The 20,556-nt window shown below is 39.0% G+C and overlaps 1 protein-coding gene across 3 annotated transcripts in view; it reads right to left on the bottom strand.

The window, feature by feature from the left end:
- Positions 1–20,556, bottom strand: part of ZC4H2 (zinc finger C4H2-type containing) — a 65,451-nt gene that overhangs the window by 36,842 nt on the left and 8,053 nt on the right. The window contains exon 2 of one of the 3 annotated variants that reach the window (XM_021679860.2): positions 10,005–10,115. The exons of the other annotated variants lie outside the window; for them this stretch is intronic. Coding sequence (XP_021535535.1) covers positions 10,005–10,115 — 111 coding nt within the window. The remainder of the gene's footprint in view (positions 1–10,004; positions 10,116–20,556) is intronic. 3 annotated transcript variants of the gene reach the window in all.

Here is a 20,556-nt window from a genome sequence, read left to right as displayed (position 1 = left end):
CAGAAATTCCACTCCTAGGAATCTAACCAGGAGAAATTAAAATGTATTTCCATGCAAATAATCAACAAAACTAAAAGGCAACCTATGGAATGGGAGAAGATATTTGCAAATGACATAACTAATAAGGGGCAGTATCCAAATATATAAAGAATTATAAATGTCAACACCCAAAAAAATGAATAAACCAATTAAAAAATGCGCAGAAGACATGAATAGATATTTTTCCAAAGAAGACATCAGAATGGCCAACAGACACATGTAAAGATGTTCAACACATCACTCATTATCAGGGAAATACAAATCAAAACTACAATGAAATATGACCTCGCACCTGTCAGAATGACTAAAATCAACAACACAAGAAACAACAGGTGTTGGAGAGTATGTGGAGAAATGAGAACCCTCTTGCACTGTTGGTGGGAATGCAAAGTGGTGCAGCCACTCTGGAAAACAGTATGGAGGTTCTTCAGAAAGTGAAAAATAGAACTACCTTATGATCCAGCAATTACACTACTAGGTATTTACCCCAAAATATAAAAATATTAATTCAAAGGAATAATGCACCCCAGTGTTTATAGAAGCATTATGTACAATTGCCAAATTATGGAAATATCCCAAGTGTCCATCAACTGATGAATGGATGGATCCACACGTGCGCGCGTGCACACACACACACACACACACACACTGGAATATTACTCAGCCATCAAAAAGAATCAAATCTTCCCATTTGTAACAACATGGATGGAGCTAGAGTATATTATACTAATGAAATAAGTAGTCAGAGAAAGACAAATACCATATAATTTCACTAATATGTGGAACTTAAAAAACAAAACAAACAAGCAAAGGGGAAAAAAGAGAGAGGTAAATCAAGAAACAGATTCTTTGTGGAGATTAGAGAGAGAGAGAGAGAAGAGAAGAGCACAGGGGATCACACAAGGAAAACACTTCTCCAAAGCCATTGACTGGGAAAACAAGAGGGGCTGATTTTTTGTTTTTTTTCAACCAGCAGAGCTCAAAGACTGGAGTTTTAGAGGTCTATGGTGTAGCTAATATAGCACTGAGGACACTGCAGTGCTCTTGTAGAGAAGGCAGTCAGGTTGTAACCCAGGGGGCAGATGTCACCACGTCAGGATATCCTGGGACACACTGGGAGAGACAGTTCCCCCTTCTTGGAGCACATTTGAGAGAGCTGGCATTGCCTCTCTGGGGACAAAGGAGCTAGCGGGGGACATTACCCTCCCCTGCCCCTCAGCATAGGCACAGAGACATCTGCTAAAGGTGGCTAACCCAGACACTAGCCGCTTAGCAAAACAACTTGCTTTGCTCCAAATTCCACGTGCCTGAGCTCTGGTGCAACTGCTCTTTTGGATCAAATCTGCATCAATCCCAGCATGGTAAGACCCTCCCCCAGAAGACCAGAATGGGTCCCCACCATGCCAGGTCTCTAAACTTTGGAGTTTTAAAACTCAGCTGGCCTGGATGGGATAACCTCACTGCACTTCTCCAGACCAGCAAGTGACCTGGATACAGACAGTGTGTAAGCAGTGATCTGAAAAATGCTTAGGATGCATGACGGAAATTTATTCACTCTTCTAGGAGGGCTTCCCTGACAGCAGTGAACATGAATTACCCTCTCTGAAGACAAAGAAGCTGGCTGGTGCCATTTCCCTCCCCTGCCCCTTAGCATAATTTAACTTCAATAAATAGCACAGGGCCAACACTGGAGGCCTAAATTTCTTAAATGAAGCCTTGCCTCCCCTGTGCTTTGCTGGTACTGCTTTTCTCAAGCAAGTGTGGCTGAGAACCAGTGTACTGGGACCCTCCCCCAGAAGACCAGCACAAACCCAGTACACACCATGTCTACTAACCATAAAGTTCTGCAAAGCTTCAGCACTGGTGGAAATAGTATCAGGTCTTTTATAACAAGCAGACCAGAGCACACCTAAGTTAAAACTCATCACACTTGGGCCAAGGTACAAACACTCCCCATTGCAGGTAAGAAAAAGCTCTGTAGAGGACTGACTTGATAGAGCAGCCATAACACAGAACCAGAGTGCACGTGGCATACACAAGAGACAATTCCTGAAGCACCAGGCTCTGGACATTATATGACCTCTTCTTCATAAAGCCATTACTCTCAGGAGCAGGAAACATAACAGGCTTTCCTAGCACAGAGAAGATGACCAAGACCTAGACAAAATGCCAAATAGAGAAATTTATCCCAAAAGGAAGAACAAGAAAAGCTCATGGCCAGGGATCTAATTGAAACAGGTATAGGTAATAGTCCTGATTCAGAATTTAAAGCAACAATTATAAGGATACTAGCTGGGCTTCAGAAAAGCATAGATGACATCAGGGAGATCCATACCACAGAGATAAAGGAGCAAAAAATGAATCAGGCTGAAATGAAAAATGCAATAACCAAGATCCAAAACCAACTGGATATAATGAACTCAAGAATGGAAGAAGCAGAGGAACAAATAAGTGATACAGAAAATAGAATTATGGAAAATAATGAAGCTGATCAAAAGAGGGAAAGAAAAATCTTGGATCAGGAAAGTAGACTTAGGGAACTCCATAACTACATGAAATGTAATAGCATTCATATCATAGGAATCCCAGAAAAAGAACAGAGAGAAAAGGGGGTAGAAGGTTTATGTGAGGAAATTATAGCTGAACACTTCCCTAATCTGGAGAATGAACAGATTTCCAAATCCAGGAAGCACACAGAACTCTCACCAAAATCAAGAAAAGCAGGCCAACACCAAGATGTATTGTAGTGAAATTTGCAAAATATAGAGATTTAAACACAACAACTACAACAAAAAACAGTCAAGACAAACAAACAAAAAAACCAAGACTAAAAGCAGCAAGGGAAAAGAAGTCCCTAACTTACAAAGGAAGACAAATAAGGTTAACAGCAGAACTCTTCATAGAAACATGGCAGGTCAGAAGAAAGCTATCTAGCAAGGCTTTCATTAACAATAAAAGGAGAGATAATGAATTTCCCAGACAAACAAAAACTAAAGGAGTTTATGACCATTAAAATAGCCCTTCAAGAAATATTAATGGGGACTTGTTGAGTAGGAAAAAGACTAGAAAGGAACAGAGAAAATCTCCAGAAATAATGACAAAACAAGCAATAAAATGGCACTAAATTCACTTCTATCACTAATTATTCTGAATGTAAATGGATTAAGTGCTCCAATCAAAAGACATAGGGTGTCAGAATGGATACAAAACCAAGACCCATTTTACATGTTGCCTACAAGAGACTCATTTAAGATCTAAAGACACCTGCAGATTAAAAGTGAGGGGATGGAGAAATATTTATCATGCTCATGGATGTTAAAAGAAAGCTGGAGTAGCTATACTTATATCAAACAAACTAGATTTTAAACTGAAGACTGTAACAAGAGATGACGAAGGGGGGGAGCACCTGGGTGGCTCAGTGGGTTTGGCATGTGGCTCTTGATTTCAGCTCGGGTCATGATCTCAGGGTCGTGGGATCAAGCTGTGGGCTCTGAGCTCAGTTGGGAAAATGCTTGAGATTCTCTGCCTCTCCCTCTGCCCCTTCCCCCATACACTCTCAGTCTCTCAAATAAATAAATAAATGTTTTAAAAAAGAGATGAAGAAGGACACTATATCATAATAAAGGGGTCTATGCAACAAGAAGATCTAACAATTATACATCAATGGACAGATCATCTAAGCAGAAAATCAGCAAGAAAACAATGACTGAATGACACACTGGACCAGATGGACAGAAAAGATATATTCAGAACATTTCATCCTAAAGCAGCAGGACACATACTTGTGAAATGCACATGGGACATTCCTTAGAATAGATCAAACGCTAGGTCACAAATCAGGCCTCAACAAGTACAAAAAATTGAGATCATACCATGTATATTTTCAGACCATAATGCTATGAAACTTGAAGTCAACCACAAGAAAACATTTAGAAAGACCACAGATACATGGAGGATAAAGAACATCTTACTGGAGAATGAATGGGTCATTCAAAAACCAGGAAATTAAAGAAAAAATACAAAAAAATACATGGAAACAAGTGAAAGTAAAAACAGGATGGTCCAAAATCTTTTGGATGCAGCCAAGGTGGAAATAAGAGGGAAGTATATAGTAATACAGGCCTACTTCAATAAGTAAGGTAAATCTCAAATAAGCAAACTAACCTTACACCTAAAGGAACTAGAAAAAGAAAAACAAATGAAGCCTAAACCAAGCAGAGGAAGGGAAATAATAACGACTGGAGCAGAAATAAAAGATGTAGAAACAACAACAACAACAACAACAGAAACCAGTAGAACAAATCAATGAAACCAGGAGCTGCTTCTTTGACAAAACTAATAAAATTCATAAACTCCTAGCCAGGCCTATCAAAAAGAAAAGGGAAAAGACCAAACAAATAAAATCATGAATGAAAAAGGAGAGATCACAATCAACATCACAAAAATACAAACAATTATAAGAGAATATTATGAAAACTTATATGCCAACAAATTGGGCAATCGGGAAGAAATGGATAAATTCCAAGAAACATATAAACCATCAAAACTGAAAAAGGAAGAAATAGAAAAGCTGAAAAGACAAATAATCAGCAAAGAATTTGAATCACACATCAATATCTCCCAACAAAGTTAAGTCCAGGGCCACATGACTTCCCTGGCAAATTCTACCAAACAGTTATTTTTTAAAAGATTTTACTTATTTATTTGAGAGAGAGAGAGAGCGAGCGAGAGAGAGCAAGAGAGAAAGTATGAGCAGTGGGGAGGGACAGAGGGGGAGGAAGAAGCAGACTCCCAACTGAGCAGGGAGCCTGATGCCAGGCTTGATCCCAGGACATTGAGATCATGACCTCAGCCGAAGCCAGATGCTTAACTGACTCAGCAACCCAGGCGCCCCTTCTAACAAACATTTAAAGAAGAATTAATACCTATTATTCTGAAACTGTTCCAAAAAACAGAAATGGAAGGAAAACTTCCAAACTCATTCTATGAGGCCAGTATTACCTTGATTCCAAAATGTGACAAAGACCCCACTTAAAAGGAGTATTACAGACCAATATCCCCGATGAACATGGGTATAAAAATTCTCAATAAAATACTAACAAAATACTAGCAAATCAAATACAACAGTACATTAAGAGAATTATTCACCATGACTGAGTGGGATTTATTCATGGGCTGCAGGAGTGGTTCAATATTTGCAAATCAATCATTGTGATATACCACATTAATAAAAGAAAGGATGAGAATACTCTCAATAGATGCAGAAAAAGCATTTGACAAAGTATAGCATCCATTCTTGATAAAAAACCCTCGGCAAAGTAGGGATAGAGGAAACATATCTCAACATCATAAAGTCCATATATGAAAGACCCACAGTTAATATCATCCTCAATGGGGAAAAACTGAGAGCTTTTCCTCTATGGTCAGGAACAAAACCAGAATGTCCACTATCACCACTGTTATTTAACATAGTACTGGAAATCCTAGCCTCAGCAATCAGACAACAAAAAGAAAAAAAAGGCATTCAAATTGGAAAAGAAGAAGTCAAACTCTCACTCTTCACAGATGATATGATACTTTGTGTGGAAAACAAAAAGACTCCACCCCAAAATTGCTAGAACGGATACACAAATTAAGTAAAGGTGCAGGATACAAAAACAATGTACAAAAATCTGTTGCATTTATATACGCCAATAATGAAGCAGCAGAAAGAGAAACCAAGGAATTGATCCCATTTACAATTAAAGCCCAAACCATAAGATACCTAGGAATAAACCTAACCAAGGAGGTAAAAAGATTTGTACTCTGAAAACTATAGAACACTTATGAAAGAAATGAAGATGACACAAAGAAATCGGAAAACATTCCATGCCCATCGACTGGAAAAATAAATATTGTTAAAATGTCTATACTTCCCAAAGCAATCTACACATTCAATGTAATCCCTATCAAAATACCACAGCATTTTTCAGAGCTAGAACAAATAATCCTAAAATTTGTATGTAACTGCAAAAGACCCTGAATAGCCAAAGCAATCTTGCAAAAGAAAACCAAGCTGGAAACATCACAGTTCCAGACTTCAAGCTATATTACAAAGGTATGGTCGTCAAGACAGTATGGTACTGGCACAAAAACAGACACATAGATCAATAGAACAGAGTAGAACACCCAGAAATGTACCCACAACTATATGGTCAACTCATCTCTGGCAAAGCAGGAAAGAATATCCAATGGAATAAAAGACAGTCTCTTCAACAAATGGTGTTGGGAAAACTGGACAGCCACATGCAGAATAATGAAACTGGACCATTTTCTTATACCATACACAAAAATAAATTCAAAACGGATGAAAGACATAAATGTGAGACAGGAATCCATCAAAATCCTTGAGGAGAACACAGGTAGCAACCTCTTTGACATTGGCTGTCACAACTTCTCACTAGACATGTCTCTTGATGGAAGGGAAACAAAAAAAAAAATTAACTATTGGGACTTCATCATGATAAAAAACTTCTGCGTAGTGAAGGAAATAATCAACAAAACTAAAAGGCAACTTTCAGAATGGGAGAAGATATTTTGAAGTAACATATCTGATAAAGGGTTAGTATTCAAAATCTATAAAGAACTTATCAAACTAAACACCCAAGAAACAAATAACCCAGTTAAGAAATGGACAAAAGATATGAAGAGAAGTTTCTCCAAAGAAGATATCCAGATGGCCAACAGACACATGCAAAGATGTTCAACACATCACTCATCATCAGGGAAACACAAATCAAAGCTACAATGACATATCACCTAACACATGTCAGAATGGCTAAAATTAACAACAGAAAAAAAAAAAAGGTGTTGCCAAGGATGTGGAGAAATGGGAACCCTCTTGAACTGATGGTGAAAATGCAAAGTGGTGAAGCCACTCTGGAAAACAGCATGGAGGCTCCTTAAAAAGTGAAAAATGGAGCTACTCTATGACCCAGCAATTGCAATACTAGGTATTTACCCAAACAGCCCCCTGATGTTTATAGCAACACTACCTACAAAAGCCAAATTATAGAACAGATCAAGTGCCCATTGACTGATGAATGGATAAATAAGTTATGGTATATATAGACAATGGAATATTGGTCATGCATAAAAAAGAATGAAATCTTGCTATTTGCAATGACATGAATGGAACTACAGAATATTATGCTAAGTGAAACAAGTCAGTCAAGAAAGATGAATACCTAATGATTTCACTCATATGTGGAATTTAAGAAACAAAATAAATGAAGAGGAAAAAAAGAGCGAGACAAACCAAGAAATAGACTCTTAACCATAGAGGACAAAGTGATGGTTATCAGAAGGGAGGTGAGTGGGAGGGATGGGTTAAATGGGTGATGGGGATTAAGGAGTATACTTGTGATGAACACTGGGTGTTGTATGGAAGTGTTGAATCGCTATATTTTACACCTAAAACTAGTGTTATACTGTATGGTAACTAACTGGAATTTGAATAAAATCTTAAAAATAAAACGTATTTCCATGCAATGACTTATATGCCTATGTTCAGAGAAACATATTCATAGAAGCTGAAAGGTGGACACAATCCAAATGCTCATTAATTGGTCAGCAAATGAACAAAATGTGGTGTACCCATACAATGAAAAACTATTTGTCAATAAAAAGGAAAGAAACAGTGGCATATGCTACAATGTGTATAAGCCTCAAAACCAACATGCTAAGTTATATGCAAAGTCCTGTAATGGCAAATCTGTAGAGACAGAAAGTGCATTACTGGTTGCCTGGAGCTGTGGGTGGGAATGGAGATCAATTTAAACTGGGCATAAGGGCTTTTTATGGGATGATGGAAATGTTCTAAAATTGTATTGAGGTGATAGTTGTACAACTCTGTAAATTTACTAAAAGCCACTGAATTGTACACATAAAATGGATGTTTTCTACAGTATGTAAATTACAACTCAATAGAGCTGTTAAACATATATCCTCCAATGAATTCTTACTGTACTCAGAATTAAATTTAATTCACAACACCGTCTAAACCCAAATTCTAAGCTCTTTCTACTCCTCTGTTCCTGTTTCTCCAGGAAAATAAATGACACACCAGAAGGCTTGTGTAGAGGAAATAGATTTTTAATGGAGTTGGTCAATGGAGGTACCCAGGAGGACTAGGGAGGGGGTTAATGATGAAACAAAAAATGCAGATATGTTACCCTTGTGGTTAATTGCCTTTACTATGCTCTTCACATTCAGTATCTAATGCCCCACTTTCTATGCTCTGTCCAGTAACTGGATAGTTTGGGCTAAGATTAAATTTAAGGAAAATGTCCCTCCTTTCTCTAACCTACAGAGTAGACATCATGCTAGTTTCTTTCTCTTCACATTTTCTATCAATCAAGTGGACAAAGAAAGTTTATTAAGCAAGTACCATTTACTCCAACAGTGTGCTGGATCTTGTGGGTGACTGATGAGTAGACCTCTTCCTTCAAATAAAAAATTGTGACCCAATATAGAAAATAGAACAAATTGTAACTGTTATGGCTGAAGTGGAAGTGGGACCCCCAGAGTTCCCTCTTCAAATCCAACTCTGCCTGACTCTATTAGAGTGGCCCGTGATATACCTCCATGGAACTCCCAGGGCTCCTCAGAGAATATTTCAAAGCTACCAATCAAATTCATCCTCTTCATTTCAGAGATGAAGAAACAAATGTCCAAAAAGAGCAAAGAACTAGCCCAAGAGAATGCAGCTATGGTCCTCTGGGTCCTCTAAATGTACAGACTTACACATGAAGCCATTTAAAATCCAGATAATTATACACACAAGAGCTTTCTGGAGACCGTCACAATTTCATACTTCTCTCTGTAAACTCCCCGTCATCCATCACACTGCTTTGGCCATAAGCAGGGCTCAGCAGTTACATTTGGAGTGACAAAATGAAACCAAATAGGTAGTAAGTTTAGGGTATTGACTGTAATTTAAGTAGCCTCAGAGAAAGAAAGACATTACCATGGGGGGGGCAGGATTTGATTCATTCAGTCAACATTTATTAAGAGTCTATAAGTGCCAGGAACTGAGAAGAAATTGGGTGTTCAGAAAAGTTCTGTTTAATAATAGTAGGTGTGTGTATGTGTGTGTGTCTCCTATGTTCCAGCAATTGTGCTAGGCATTTTATATGTCATCTAATTTAATCTCCATCATGATAATATCAATAGGTATGTTTAGCTTCATTTTTACAGATGAAAATTCTGAGGCTGAGAGAAGTGGCTTGCTAAAGATCACAAAGCCAGTAAGTGGAGACTCTATTGTGGTGAGCCTAATCAACCTTGCCACCATACCAAGGAACTTTCCTCATATGATAGATCTCAAGCGACAAAAAATAAACAAATGGAGGTGAATTCTTGTCCTGGTGTAGTCACCAATTTTCAGGGTGAAACAGGGCATATCATGGAACCTCCTGGAACCTTGGAAATTCTACCTGAGAAGTAGAACTCAGTGTAGCCTTGCACAGAGGTCTTAGATGACTCCATGAGGTAGAATCTGTGGCATATTTGGCCTTACAAGTGAGGAAAGCATCCAAGTCATTAAAGATGTAATTTTATGTGGAAAGTTTTATAATGAAATCCTCACAAGAGGCTAAAGTACACCAGGTTTGACCACAGAATCACAGGAAAACAACAATATACTTCCTTAGGGTTACCCACAATCACTGGGGTCATAGTCTTTCTTAACTGTTGAACAGGATATCTGACCTTCCTAGGCCACAGCTATCCAGACAGAATCCTGAGTCAAAACAAAAACGACTCAGCTGGCTGACTTCTTTCCAATGGCTTTTTGCTGGCTAACATGGAGTAGGAAGTGTAGAGAGGAGGGGAGGTTCTAGGGCAATGGAATATTCGTTCCTGGGCCAAACTTGGCAAGCTCATCTGTCATCCAGCTTCAGAGGTGACTTAGCCCCAATACTCACACAATAAGCAGGGTAGGACAGCTGGGACGTGTAGAACTTGAGGATGGGCTGATCAAGTGAAGCCACTGGGTAGTGAAGATGGATGGAAAACTGCATAGATTTGTTGATGAGCTATGAAAATGGTGAGAAGTGGACAGATTCAGAATATATTATATAGGTATAACCTACTAGGTCTTACTAATGCAGTGGTTTTTCAAGTGTGATCCCTGAAATAGTAGTAACACTATTGCCTGGGAACTTGTTAGAAATGCATATGCATAGGCCCCACCCCTGATCTACTGAATCAGAAACTGGAGATGGGACCCAGCAATCTATTTCAATGGTCCTCCAGGTAGAGCCTGATGCAAAACCAGTGTGCTAATGTTTGATTAATCACTACACTATTGTTTCAAAAAGAAAGAGGGAGGGATGAAGAATGGTTCCAGATTTGGGGTTGGGGAGACATTTACTACTGATGGGGTAGACTAGGAAAGGAGAATGTTGCTGTGGGAGTGGAATTGAAAGTTCTGTTGGAGGTTGTTTGAGATGCCAGTGACACATCCAATGGGGTTGGTTAAGTGGGAAGTTGGATATATGAGTCTGGAACTCAGGGGAGAGATCACAGCTATTCACCTTAATTCTAAGATCCTTGAGAACATGTCTAATTTACCTTAATGGTCCCCCAGAATATACTAGTCCAGTGTAGGGCCCAGAACAGGTGGTTGGTAAATGTCACTGAATGAAGAAAGGGGAGCAAGCTTTTCCTGCTTTCTCTAGTAGCCAGAACACTCCCTAAGTATCAAGTGTTCCTCCATTTAATATTTATTTGCTCATCTGGGAAAACAGCTACTCTGAGAAAAGCAGATACCTTAGAATAGTTGAGTTTAAAGACTTTCTTACAGCTCACTGACAAATGTCAACTCCTTCCCATTCTCTTTCCTGTGATCAGCATTGTTTGGCTTGACTTACCCATATCTAAATTCCAGAGGTACCAGATCTCCTGTAACTGGCAGTTGAGTGAGCACTGAGGCTGTGTCATTTCTCAAGCTAGGTGACAGAGGAGCCTGCTGAAGCTGCCAGAGCAATGACTGAATGAAGGAAGAAAGGAAAGGAGATACATGCCAATTCAAACCTTGATAAGACAGAATAACCTGAGTGCAATAATAAATCTTCCTGTGGGAGCCCAAAAAGGTAGTGATCCATTTGGACTGGCGTATTCGGAAGGTTTTGGACAAGAAGTGGGGTTTGTTCTGGGTCTTCCTTGAAGAATGATTAGGAATTACAGGCTTGGAATGAGGGAAGGGTGTTCAAGGAGGGATTGACATTGGCAAAGGCCTGGGGGAGTAAAAGTGTATAAGAGAGCAAGGAACATTCATGTAGATAAAGGATAGGTTGAATGAAAAGGAGTAGTAGCAGGTAAGATTGGAAATGTGGGTCTGGGCCAGACATGTGGGGCAGAGGGGCATGAATGAAACAAATGTACGCAAATATCTGTCCAGTAGACATACAGTAAGAAATGACCTACAGCAAGAAATGATTTTCATAGTATGACCCAATACACACATACATAGATAAAAACTTGAAACAGAAGTTTCTGAAAAGAATACTTACCATTTCTTACGTATATATGCTGATATTTTCTATCATATTTTGTTATTTTAAAAAATGTTTTACAGGACTCGGACAAGATGGTGGAAGAGTAGGGGACCTCATTTCATCTGGTCCCTTGAATTTAGCTAGATATCTATTAAATCATTCTGAACACCTATGAATTCAACCTAAGATGTAAGAAAAGGATTGTTGGAATTCTACAAATAGAAAAGCAACCACTTTTTGCAAGGTAGGAGGTGCGGAGAAGAGAATCACAGAGGATATATTGGAAGATAAAGGGTGGGGGGGAGGGATCCTCCATAAGACAGCTACCAGAAAGTGATATAGCCCCTGAGTGCAAAATCAGAACTTTTAGAAGTCTGCTCCAGTGAGAGATGTTCCTGCCTGAAAGGTGCTCAGGTCACGAAGCAGGGCAGAATTCTAGGTGGGACAGTGTGGTCTTAGGATTCTCAGGGTAACAGAAAGAATGGGGGTGCCTGAGCTGGGAGAGTTCCCAAGCATTGGAGCAGGGAAATCGGCTCTGGTCAGCAAGTCCAGGAGTGGGCTGTCATCTCGGTTTGCCATAAACCACAAGCTGTGGCATGATCAGGTGACCGCTCCCCATGTGGTGGCCCTGCAAAGGGCAGAAACGTGGCAACCCTCCTCCTTCCCCTGGGAATGGGGGCAGGGAGCACCAATGATTGGGCAACTGCTCTCAGTGTGAGGGCCCTGCAAGTGGCAGGCCCTCTGTGACCCTCTCTCCCCCGGGAGGATCAGTGAGGGTACGCACAGCAGTAGTCTGCAGAGTTTAGTGCACACAAAAGTGAAGACTGTTTTTCCCTTAGGGTTTACTGAAGAGAGGGGGCCCTGATCTTTCAGCTCTGGGGCTGGAGATTGGGGTGCCACCATTTTTGTTTTCATCCCTAAAGCAGCTCAGAAAGCCTTCAGGAAACAAAAGCCACATAAAGCAACCTGGAGCAGCTTACACTGAGCATAGTCCCTGGAAAGGAGCAGTGCAACTCTGCCCAGGCAAACACACCTGAGATTCAGTGCAGCAGGCCCCTCCCCCAGAAGACCAGCTGGAACATCAGGCAAATACCAAGGTTACAGAACACACAGAACTGCAAAACTCCAGCGTTAGGGGAAAATAGTATACAGAATTTGAGATTTTTTCCCCATGATTCTTTTATCTTTCAGTTTAAAATTTTCCTTTTCTTTTTTTCTTTACAAGTTTCTTATTTTATCAGCACTTAGTTTTTAAGTCTTTTTTAATTTTTTTTATTTTTAAAAAATATTTTATTTATTTACTTGACAGAGAGAGACACAGTGAGAGAGGGAACACAGCAGGGGGAGTGGGAGAGGGGGGAGAAGCAAGCTTCCTGTGGAGCAGGGAGCCTGAGGCGGGGCTTGATCCCAGGACCCTGGGATCATGACCTGAGCCAAAGGCAGCCGTTTAACGACTGGGCCACCCAGGCGCTTCTTTAAGTCTTTTTTTAAAATTTCAGTTTTACCTTTACATTTTCTAGATATATTCTTCATATTTGGCTTCCTATCAATGTATTCAAATTTTATACATATATATATGTATAAATATATACATATATTTAATGTAACATATATTTTATTTAACAAAAATAAATATATACATATATGTATACATATATATATAATGTATATATATAATATGTGTATATATATATATATATTTGCTTTCTTTACAATTTTGGGATTTAATGTCTTCTAACAAACAGAACAAAATACATGATGTGATGATTGCTGGGTGTTATATGCAACTAATGAATCATTGAACACTACATCAAAAACTAATGATGTACTATATGTTGGCTAATTGAATTTAAATAAAAAAAATACATGTAGAAGCAAGCGGATCACCCTGTTTTGTCCACCTGGGAGATTATATTCCCTCTTTTTTTCCTTTTTTTTTTTTTCTCTTTTCTTTTTTGGCCTCACCTCTTCAGATTTGTCTAATATGTATTTTGCTTGGGTCATGGTTGACATTTTTGATTTTGTTCTCTCATACATCCATTCTACTCTGGGCAAAATGACTAGAAGGAGGAATTCACAACAAAAGAAAGAACCAGAGGTAATACTCTCTGCCACAGATCTAATTGATATGAATATAAGGAGGGGTGGGATAGGTGTGCCCATGAACAGGCAACAGCTCTCAGGGTAGTGGCCCTGTAAACAACAGTACGGAAACACTCAGCTGGGGGGGGCGGGGGCAGAGTGGGAATGTGCACTATCCCAGGACCACTCTTAGCACCAGGGTCCTACAAAGGGCAGTAATGCAAGGCCCTCAGACTCCCCCTGGGAAGATTGCTGTGGGCATGCACCGCACATTCTATGGAGTTTGACACAAAAGAAAGTGAAGACCTTTTATCCCAGAGGGTTTACTAAATAAAGGGGACTGTGATCTTTCAACTCTGGGGCTGGAGAATGGGGTATGGCCATTTTTATTTTGATCCTCTAAACAGGGAAAGAAAGCCTTCAGGGGACAAAAGCCAGGCAGAGGACCAGCTCATATTGAACCCCCTCCCCCCCCCAGCAAAAGGGTGGTGCAAAGCTGTCCAGGCAAAGACACATGAGAAGTACCACAGCAGGTCCCTCCTCCAGAAGACCAACTGGAAGAACACATGCAGTTGTGTTCTTAGCTTAGCTTAGCTTGTGGGATCCGTGGGATCTTAGCTTAGCTTGTGGGATCCGTAAATTTACGGATCCCACAAGACTGTAAAAATCAAGCGCTAGGGGAAAACAGCATATAGAACTTGTGGAATTTCTCATGATCCGTTTATCTCTCAGTCTAAAATTTTCCATTTCTTTTTTTTTTTTTCACTTTTCAACTAGTTTCTAATTTTATCAACACTTTGTTTCTAAGTTGCTTTTTAACTTTTATTTCTTACATCCACAGTTTATAGATATATGCTTCATTTTTGGCTGTTTTTCGATCTATTCAATTATATATATATACGTTTCTTTGCAATATTGGGATTTTTAGTGTCTTCTAACACACAGACCAAAACTCATTCAGGAATAAGTGGATCACCCTGCTTTTTCCACCCTGTGAGATTATATTCTTTCTCCTGACCAACTTTATTTTTGTTTCTTTTTTTTTAATGTTTTGTTTTTATTTGCTTTTCTGTTTTGGTTTCTGACCGCTTCAGATTTGTCTAGTGTATATTTTGCTTGGGTCATGGTTGATATTTTTGATTCTGTTCACTCACTCATCCATTCCTCTCTGGGCAAAATGACTAGAAGGAGGAATTTGCAATAAAAGAAAGAAGTGGAGGTAATATTCTCTTCCACACACCTAACTGATATGGATATAAGTAAGATGTCAGAGGTGAAGTTCAGGATAACAATTATAAAGTTAATAGCTGGGCTTGGAAAAAGCATTAAAAGACACTAGAGAATATCATAGTGCAGAAATTAGATCTAATCAGGCTGAAATTAAAAATGCTATAACTGAGATGCAGTCTAAATTGGATGCTCTAACAGCTAGGGTGACTGAGGCAGAAGAGAGAGTAAGTAATCTAGAACACAGGTTGATGGAAAGAAAGGAAATTGAAGAAAAGAGAGAAAAACTACTAATAGCCCATGAAAAGAGACTTTGAGAAATCAATGATGCCATGAAATATACCAATGTTAAATTAACTGGGGTGCCAGAGGGTGAAGACAGAGGCCAGAAGTTATATTTGAGCAAATCATAGGTGAGAACTTCCCTAATATGGGGAAGGAAATAGGCATTTATGTCCAACAGGTAGAGAGGACCCCTCCCCAAATCAATAAAAATAGGTCAACATCCTGACGTACAATAGTGAGGCATAGTTCAGAGAAATTTGCAAATTTCAGAGAAAAAGAGAAACTCCTAGAGCAGCTCGAGATATAAGTCTCCTTACCTACAGAGAGAGGAACATCAGAATAATATCAGACCTATCCACAGAGACCTGGCAGGACAGAAAGGGCTAGCATGATATAGTCAGGGTACTAGTAATGAGAAGAACATGCAGCTAAGAATACTTTATGCAGCAAGGCTGTCATTCAGAATAGAAGGAGAGATAAATAGCTTCCAGGACGGACAGAAACTGAAGGAATATGAGACCACCAATCCCGCCCTCAAGAAATGTTAAGGGGGATCCTGTAGTCGAATTGAGAGCCCAAGAGTAACACAGACCAGAAAGAAACAGACAAGCTACAGAAACAGGGACTTTATAGGTAATACAATGGCAATAAATTCATATCTTTCAATAGTTATTCTGAATGTAAATGGGCTAAATGCTCCAGTCAAAAGACACAGGGTATCACACTGGATGAAAAAGCAAGACCTACCTATATGCTGTCTATAAGAGAGTTATTTTAGACCGAAAGTCACCTCCAGACTGAAAGTGAGGTGGTGGAGAACCATTTATCATGCTAATGGACCTCAAAAGAAAGGTGGGATAGCAATCCTCATATCAGACAAATTAGATTTTAAACAAAAGACTGGAGAAAGGGATGAAGAGAGATACTATATCATATTTAAAGGGTCTATCCAACCAGAAGACCTAACATTTGTAAATATTTATGCCCCCAACATGGGAACAGCCAATTATATAAACCAATTAAAAACCAAAGTAAAGAAATATATTGATAAGAATAAATTAATAGTAAGGGACTTCAACACCACACTCACAGCAATGGACAGCTCATCTAAGCAGAAGATCAACAACGAAACAAGGACTTTGAATGACAGACTGGACAAGATGGACTTCACAGATATATGAAGAACATTCCATCCTGAAACAACAGAACACCCATTCCTCTCCAGTGCACATGGAACATTCTCCAGAATAGATCACATACTGGGTCACAAATCAGGTCTCAACTGATACCAAAAGATTGGGATTATTCCCTGCATATTTTCAGACCACAGTGCTTTGAAACATGAATTCAATCACAAGAGGAAATTTGGAAGGAACTCACACACATGGAGGTTAAAAAGAATCCTATGGAACAATGAATGGGTCAACACAGAAATTAAAGAATTTTCATTGAACACTTCACCAAAACTAATGATGTACTATATGTTGGCTAATTGTATTTAAATAAAAAAAGAAAGAATTTTAAAAATTCATGGAAACTAATAAGAATGAAAACACATCTGTTCAAAATCTTTGGGATACAGGAAAGGCAGTCCTAAGAGGGAAAGTACATTGCAATACAAGCCTCTCTCAAGAAATTAGAAAAATCTCAAAAACACAAGCTAACCTTACACCTAAAGGAGCTGGAGAAAGATCAGCAAATAAAGCCTAAACCAAGCAGGAGAAGACAAATAATGAAGACTGGAGGCAATTTCAATGAAATAAAAACCAGAAGAACAGTAGAACAGATCAATGAAACTATAAGCTGGTTCCTTGAAAGAATTAATAAGATCGATAAACCTCTGGCCAGACTTATGCAAAAGAAAAGAGAAAACACCCAAATTGCTAAATTCATGAATGAAAGGAGAGAGATCATGACCAATACCAATGAAATCTTAAGAATATATTATGCGCAACTATATGGCAACAAATTAGGCAATCTGGAAGAAATGGATGCATATCTAGGAACCTATAAACTACCAAAACTGAAACAGGAAGAAGTAGAAAATCTGAACAGACCCATAACCAGGAAGGAAATTGAAGAAGTATTCAAAAACCTCTGAGAAAACAAGATTTCAGGGCCAGATGGCTTCCCAGGGGAACATTTAAACACATGTTTAAATGAGGAAATAGTACCTATTCTACTGAAGCTGTTTCAAAAAACAGAAATGGAAGGAAAACTTCCAAACTCATTCTTTGAGGCCAGCATTACCTTGATACCAAAACCAGAGAAAGACCCCAACAAAAAGGAGAATTACAGACCAATATCCCTGAATAATACGGATGCCAAAATACTCACCAAGACACTAGCCAATAGAATCCAAGAGTACATTAAAAGGATTATTCACCATGAACAATTGGGACTTATTCCTGGGATGGAAGGGTGGTTCAACATTCACAAAAAAATCAACGTGATAGAGTACATTAATAAAAGAAAAGGTAAGAAACATATGATCCTCTCAATTGATGCAGAAAAAACATTTGACAAAATACAGCATCATTTCTTGATTAAAACTCTTCAAAGAGTAGGGATAGAGGCAACATACCTCAATATCATTAAAGCTATCTATGAAAAGCCCACAGCAAATATCATTCTCAATGGGGAAAAACTGAAAGCATTTCCTATAAGGTCAGGAACATGACAGGGATGCCCACTCTTACCATTGTTGTTCAACATAGTACAAGAAGTCCTAGCCTCAGCAATCAGAAAATAAAAATAAATAAAAGGCATTCAAATTGGAAAAGAAGAAACCAAACTCTCACTCTTCATAGATGACAGGACACTTTATGTGGAAAACAAAAAGACTCCACCCCAAAAGTGCTAGAACTCATACAGGAATTGAACAACATGGCAGGATATAAAAATCAATGCACACAAATCAATTGCATTGCTATACAATAACAATGGGACTGAAAAAAGAGAAATCAAGGAATTGATCCCATTTACAATTGCACCAAAAACCATAAGATACCTAGGAATAAAAGTAACCAAAGAGGTAAAGGATCTGTAATCTAAAAACTATAGATCACTTATGAAATAAACTGAGGAAGATACAAAGAGATGGAAAAATATTCCATGTTCATGGATTAGAAGAACTAATATTGTTAAAATGTCGGGGCGCCTGGGTGGCTCAGTTGGTTAAGCGACTGCCTTCGGCTCAGGTCATGATCCTGGAGTCCCAGGATCGAGTCCCGCATCGGGCTCCCTGCACAGCAGGGAGTCTGCTTCTCCCTCTGACCCTCCTCCCTCTCATGCTCTCTGTCTCTCATTCTCTCTCTCTCAAATAAATAAATAAAATCTTAAAAAAAATTATTGTTAAAATGTCTACGCCGCCTAGAGCAATCTACTCATTCAATGTGATCCCTGTCAAAATACCATCAACAGTTTTCACAGAGCTAGAACAACCAATCCTAAAATTTGTATGGAACCAGAAAAGACCCTGAATTGCCAGGGGAATGTTGAAAAATAAAACCAAAGCTGGGGGGCATCACAATGCCTGATTTCAAGCTATATTACAAAGCTGTGACCATCAAGACAGCATGGTATTGGCACAAAAACAAACACATAGATCAATGGAACAGAAGAGAGATCAGAAATGGACCCTCAAGTCTATGGTCAACTAATCTTTGACAAAGCAGGAAAGAATATCCAATGGAAAAGGACAGTCTCTTCAATAAATGGTGCTGGGAAAATTGGACAGCCACATGCAGAAGAATGAAACTGACCATTCTCTTACATCATACACAAAGATAAATTATAAATGGATGAAAGACCTCAATGTGAGACAGGAATCCATCAAAATCCTAGAGAAGAACACAGGCAACAACCTCTTCAACCTCGGCCACAGCAAATTCTTGCAAGACATGTCTCTAAAGGCAAAGGAAACAAAAGCAAAAATGAACTATTGGGACTTCATGAAGATAGAAAGTTTCTGCACAGCAAAGGAAACAGTCAACAAAACTAAAAGGCAACCTATAGAATGGGAGAAGATATTTGAATATGACACATCACATAAAGGGCTGGTATCCAAGATCTATAACAAACTTATCAAACTCAACACCCAAAAACCAAATAATCCAGTCAAGAAAAGGGCAGAAGACATGAACAGACATTTCTCCAAAAAAGACAAAAATGGCCAACAGAGACCTGAAAAATGCTCAAGATCACTTGTCATCAGGAAAATACAAATCAAAACCATAATGAGTTACCATCTCACACCAGTCAGAATGGCTAAAATTAACAATAAGGGAAGAACAAATGTTGGCAAGGATGCAGAGAAAAGGGAACCCTCTTACACTGTTGGTGGGAATGCAAGCTGGTACAGCCACTCTGGAAAACAGTATGGATGTTCCTCATGAAGTTAAAAATTGAGCTACCCTACGACCCAGTAATTGTACTATTAGGTACTTACCCCAAAGATAGAAATGCAGTGGGGGCACCTGCACCCCGATGTTAATAGCAGCAATGTCCACAATAGCTAAATGGTGCAAAGAGCCAAGATGTTCATCGACAGATGAATGGATACAGAAGTGGTATTCATATACAATGGAATATTACTCAGCCATCAGAAAGGATGAATACTTACCATTTACATGGACATGGATAGAACTAGATGGTATTATGCTGAGCAAAATAAGTCAATCAGAGAAAGATAATTATCATATGGTTTCACTCATATGTGGATTATAAAAAACAGTGCAGAGGACTGTAGGGGAAGGGAGGGAAAACTGAGTGGTTAGTCATCAAAGAGGGAGAAAAACCATGAGAGACTCTTAACTATAGGAAAGAAACTGAGGCTTGCTGAAAGGGAGGTCGGTGGGGGGAAGGGGTAATTGGGTGATGGGCATTAAGGAGGGCACATGATGTAATGAGCACAGGGTGTTATACGCAACTGATCAATTATTGAACACTACATCTGAAAGTAATGATGTACCATATGATGGCTAACTGCATTAAATAAAAGAATAATAAAAATATTTTAAAAATATTTTATAGATGCTACTGGCAACTGATTAATTTTCTCATGAAACATATTGTTCATGACCTGTGTTTTGAAAAATATTGCTATAGGCAATGGGAAGTTGATAAATGTGTTTGAGAGAGAACATAATAATAACCAATGCTGGGGCGCCTGGGTGGCTCAGTTGGTTGGGCAACTGCCTTCAGCTCGGGTCATGATCCTGGAGTCCCTGGATCGAGTCCCACATTGGGCTCCCTGCTCGGTGGGGAGCCTGCTTCTCCTTCTAACCCTCCCCCCCTCATGTACTCTCTCTCTCTCTCTCATTCTCGCTCTCTCAAATAAATAAATCTTAAAAAAAAATAACCAATGCTTTAGGAAGATAGT

Source organism: Neomonachus schauinslandi, chromosome X (genome assembly GCF_002201575.2).
Source record: "Neomonachus schauinslandi chromosome X, ASM220157v2, whole genome shotgun sequence".
In the NCBI taxonomy this organism is placed as follows: Eukaryota; Metazoa; Chordata; class Mammalia; order Carnivora; family Phocidae; genus Neomonachus; species Neomonachus schauinslandi.
The sequence above is the reverse complement of the archived record's forward strand: the minus strand, read 5'-3'. Positions and strand labels throughout refer to the sequence as shown.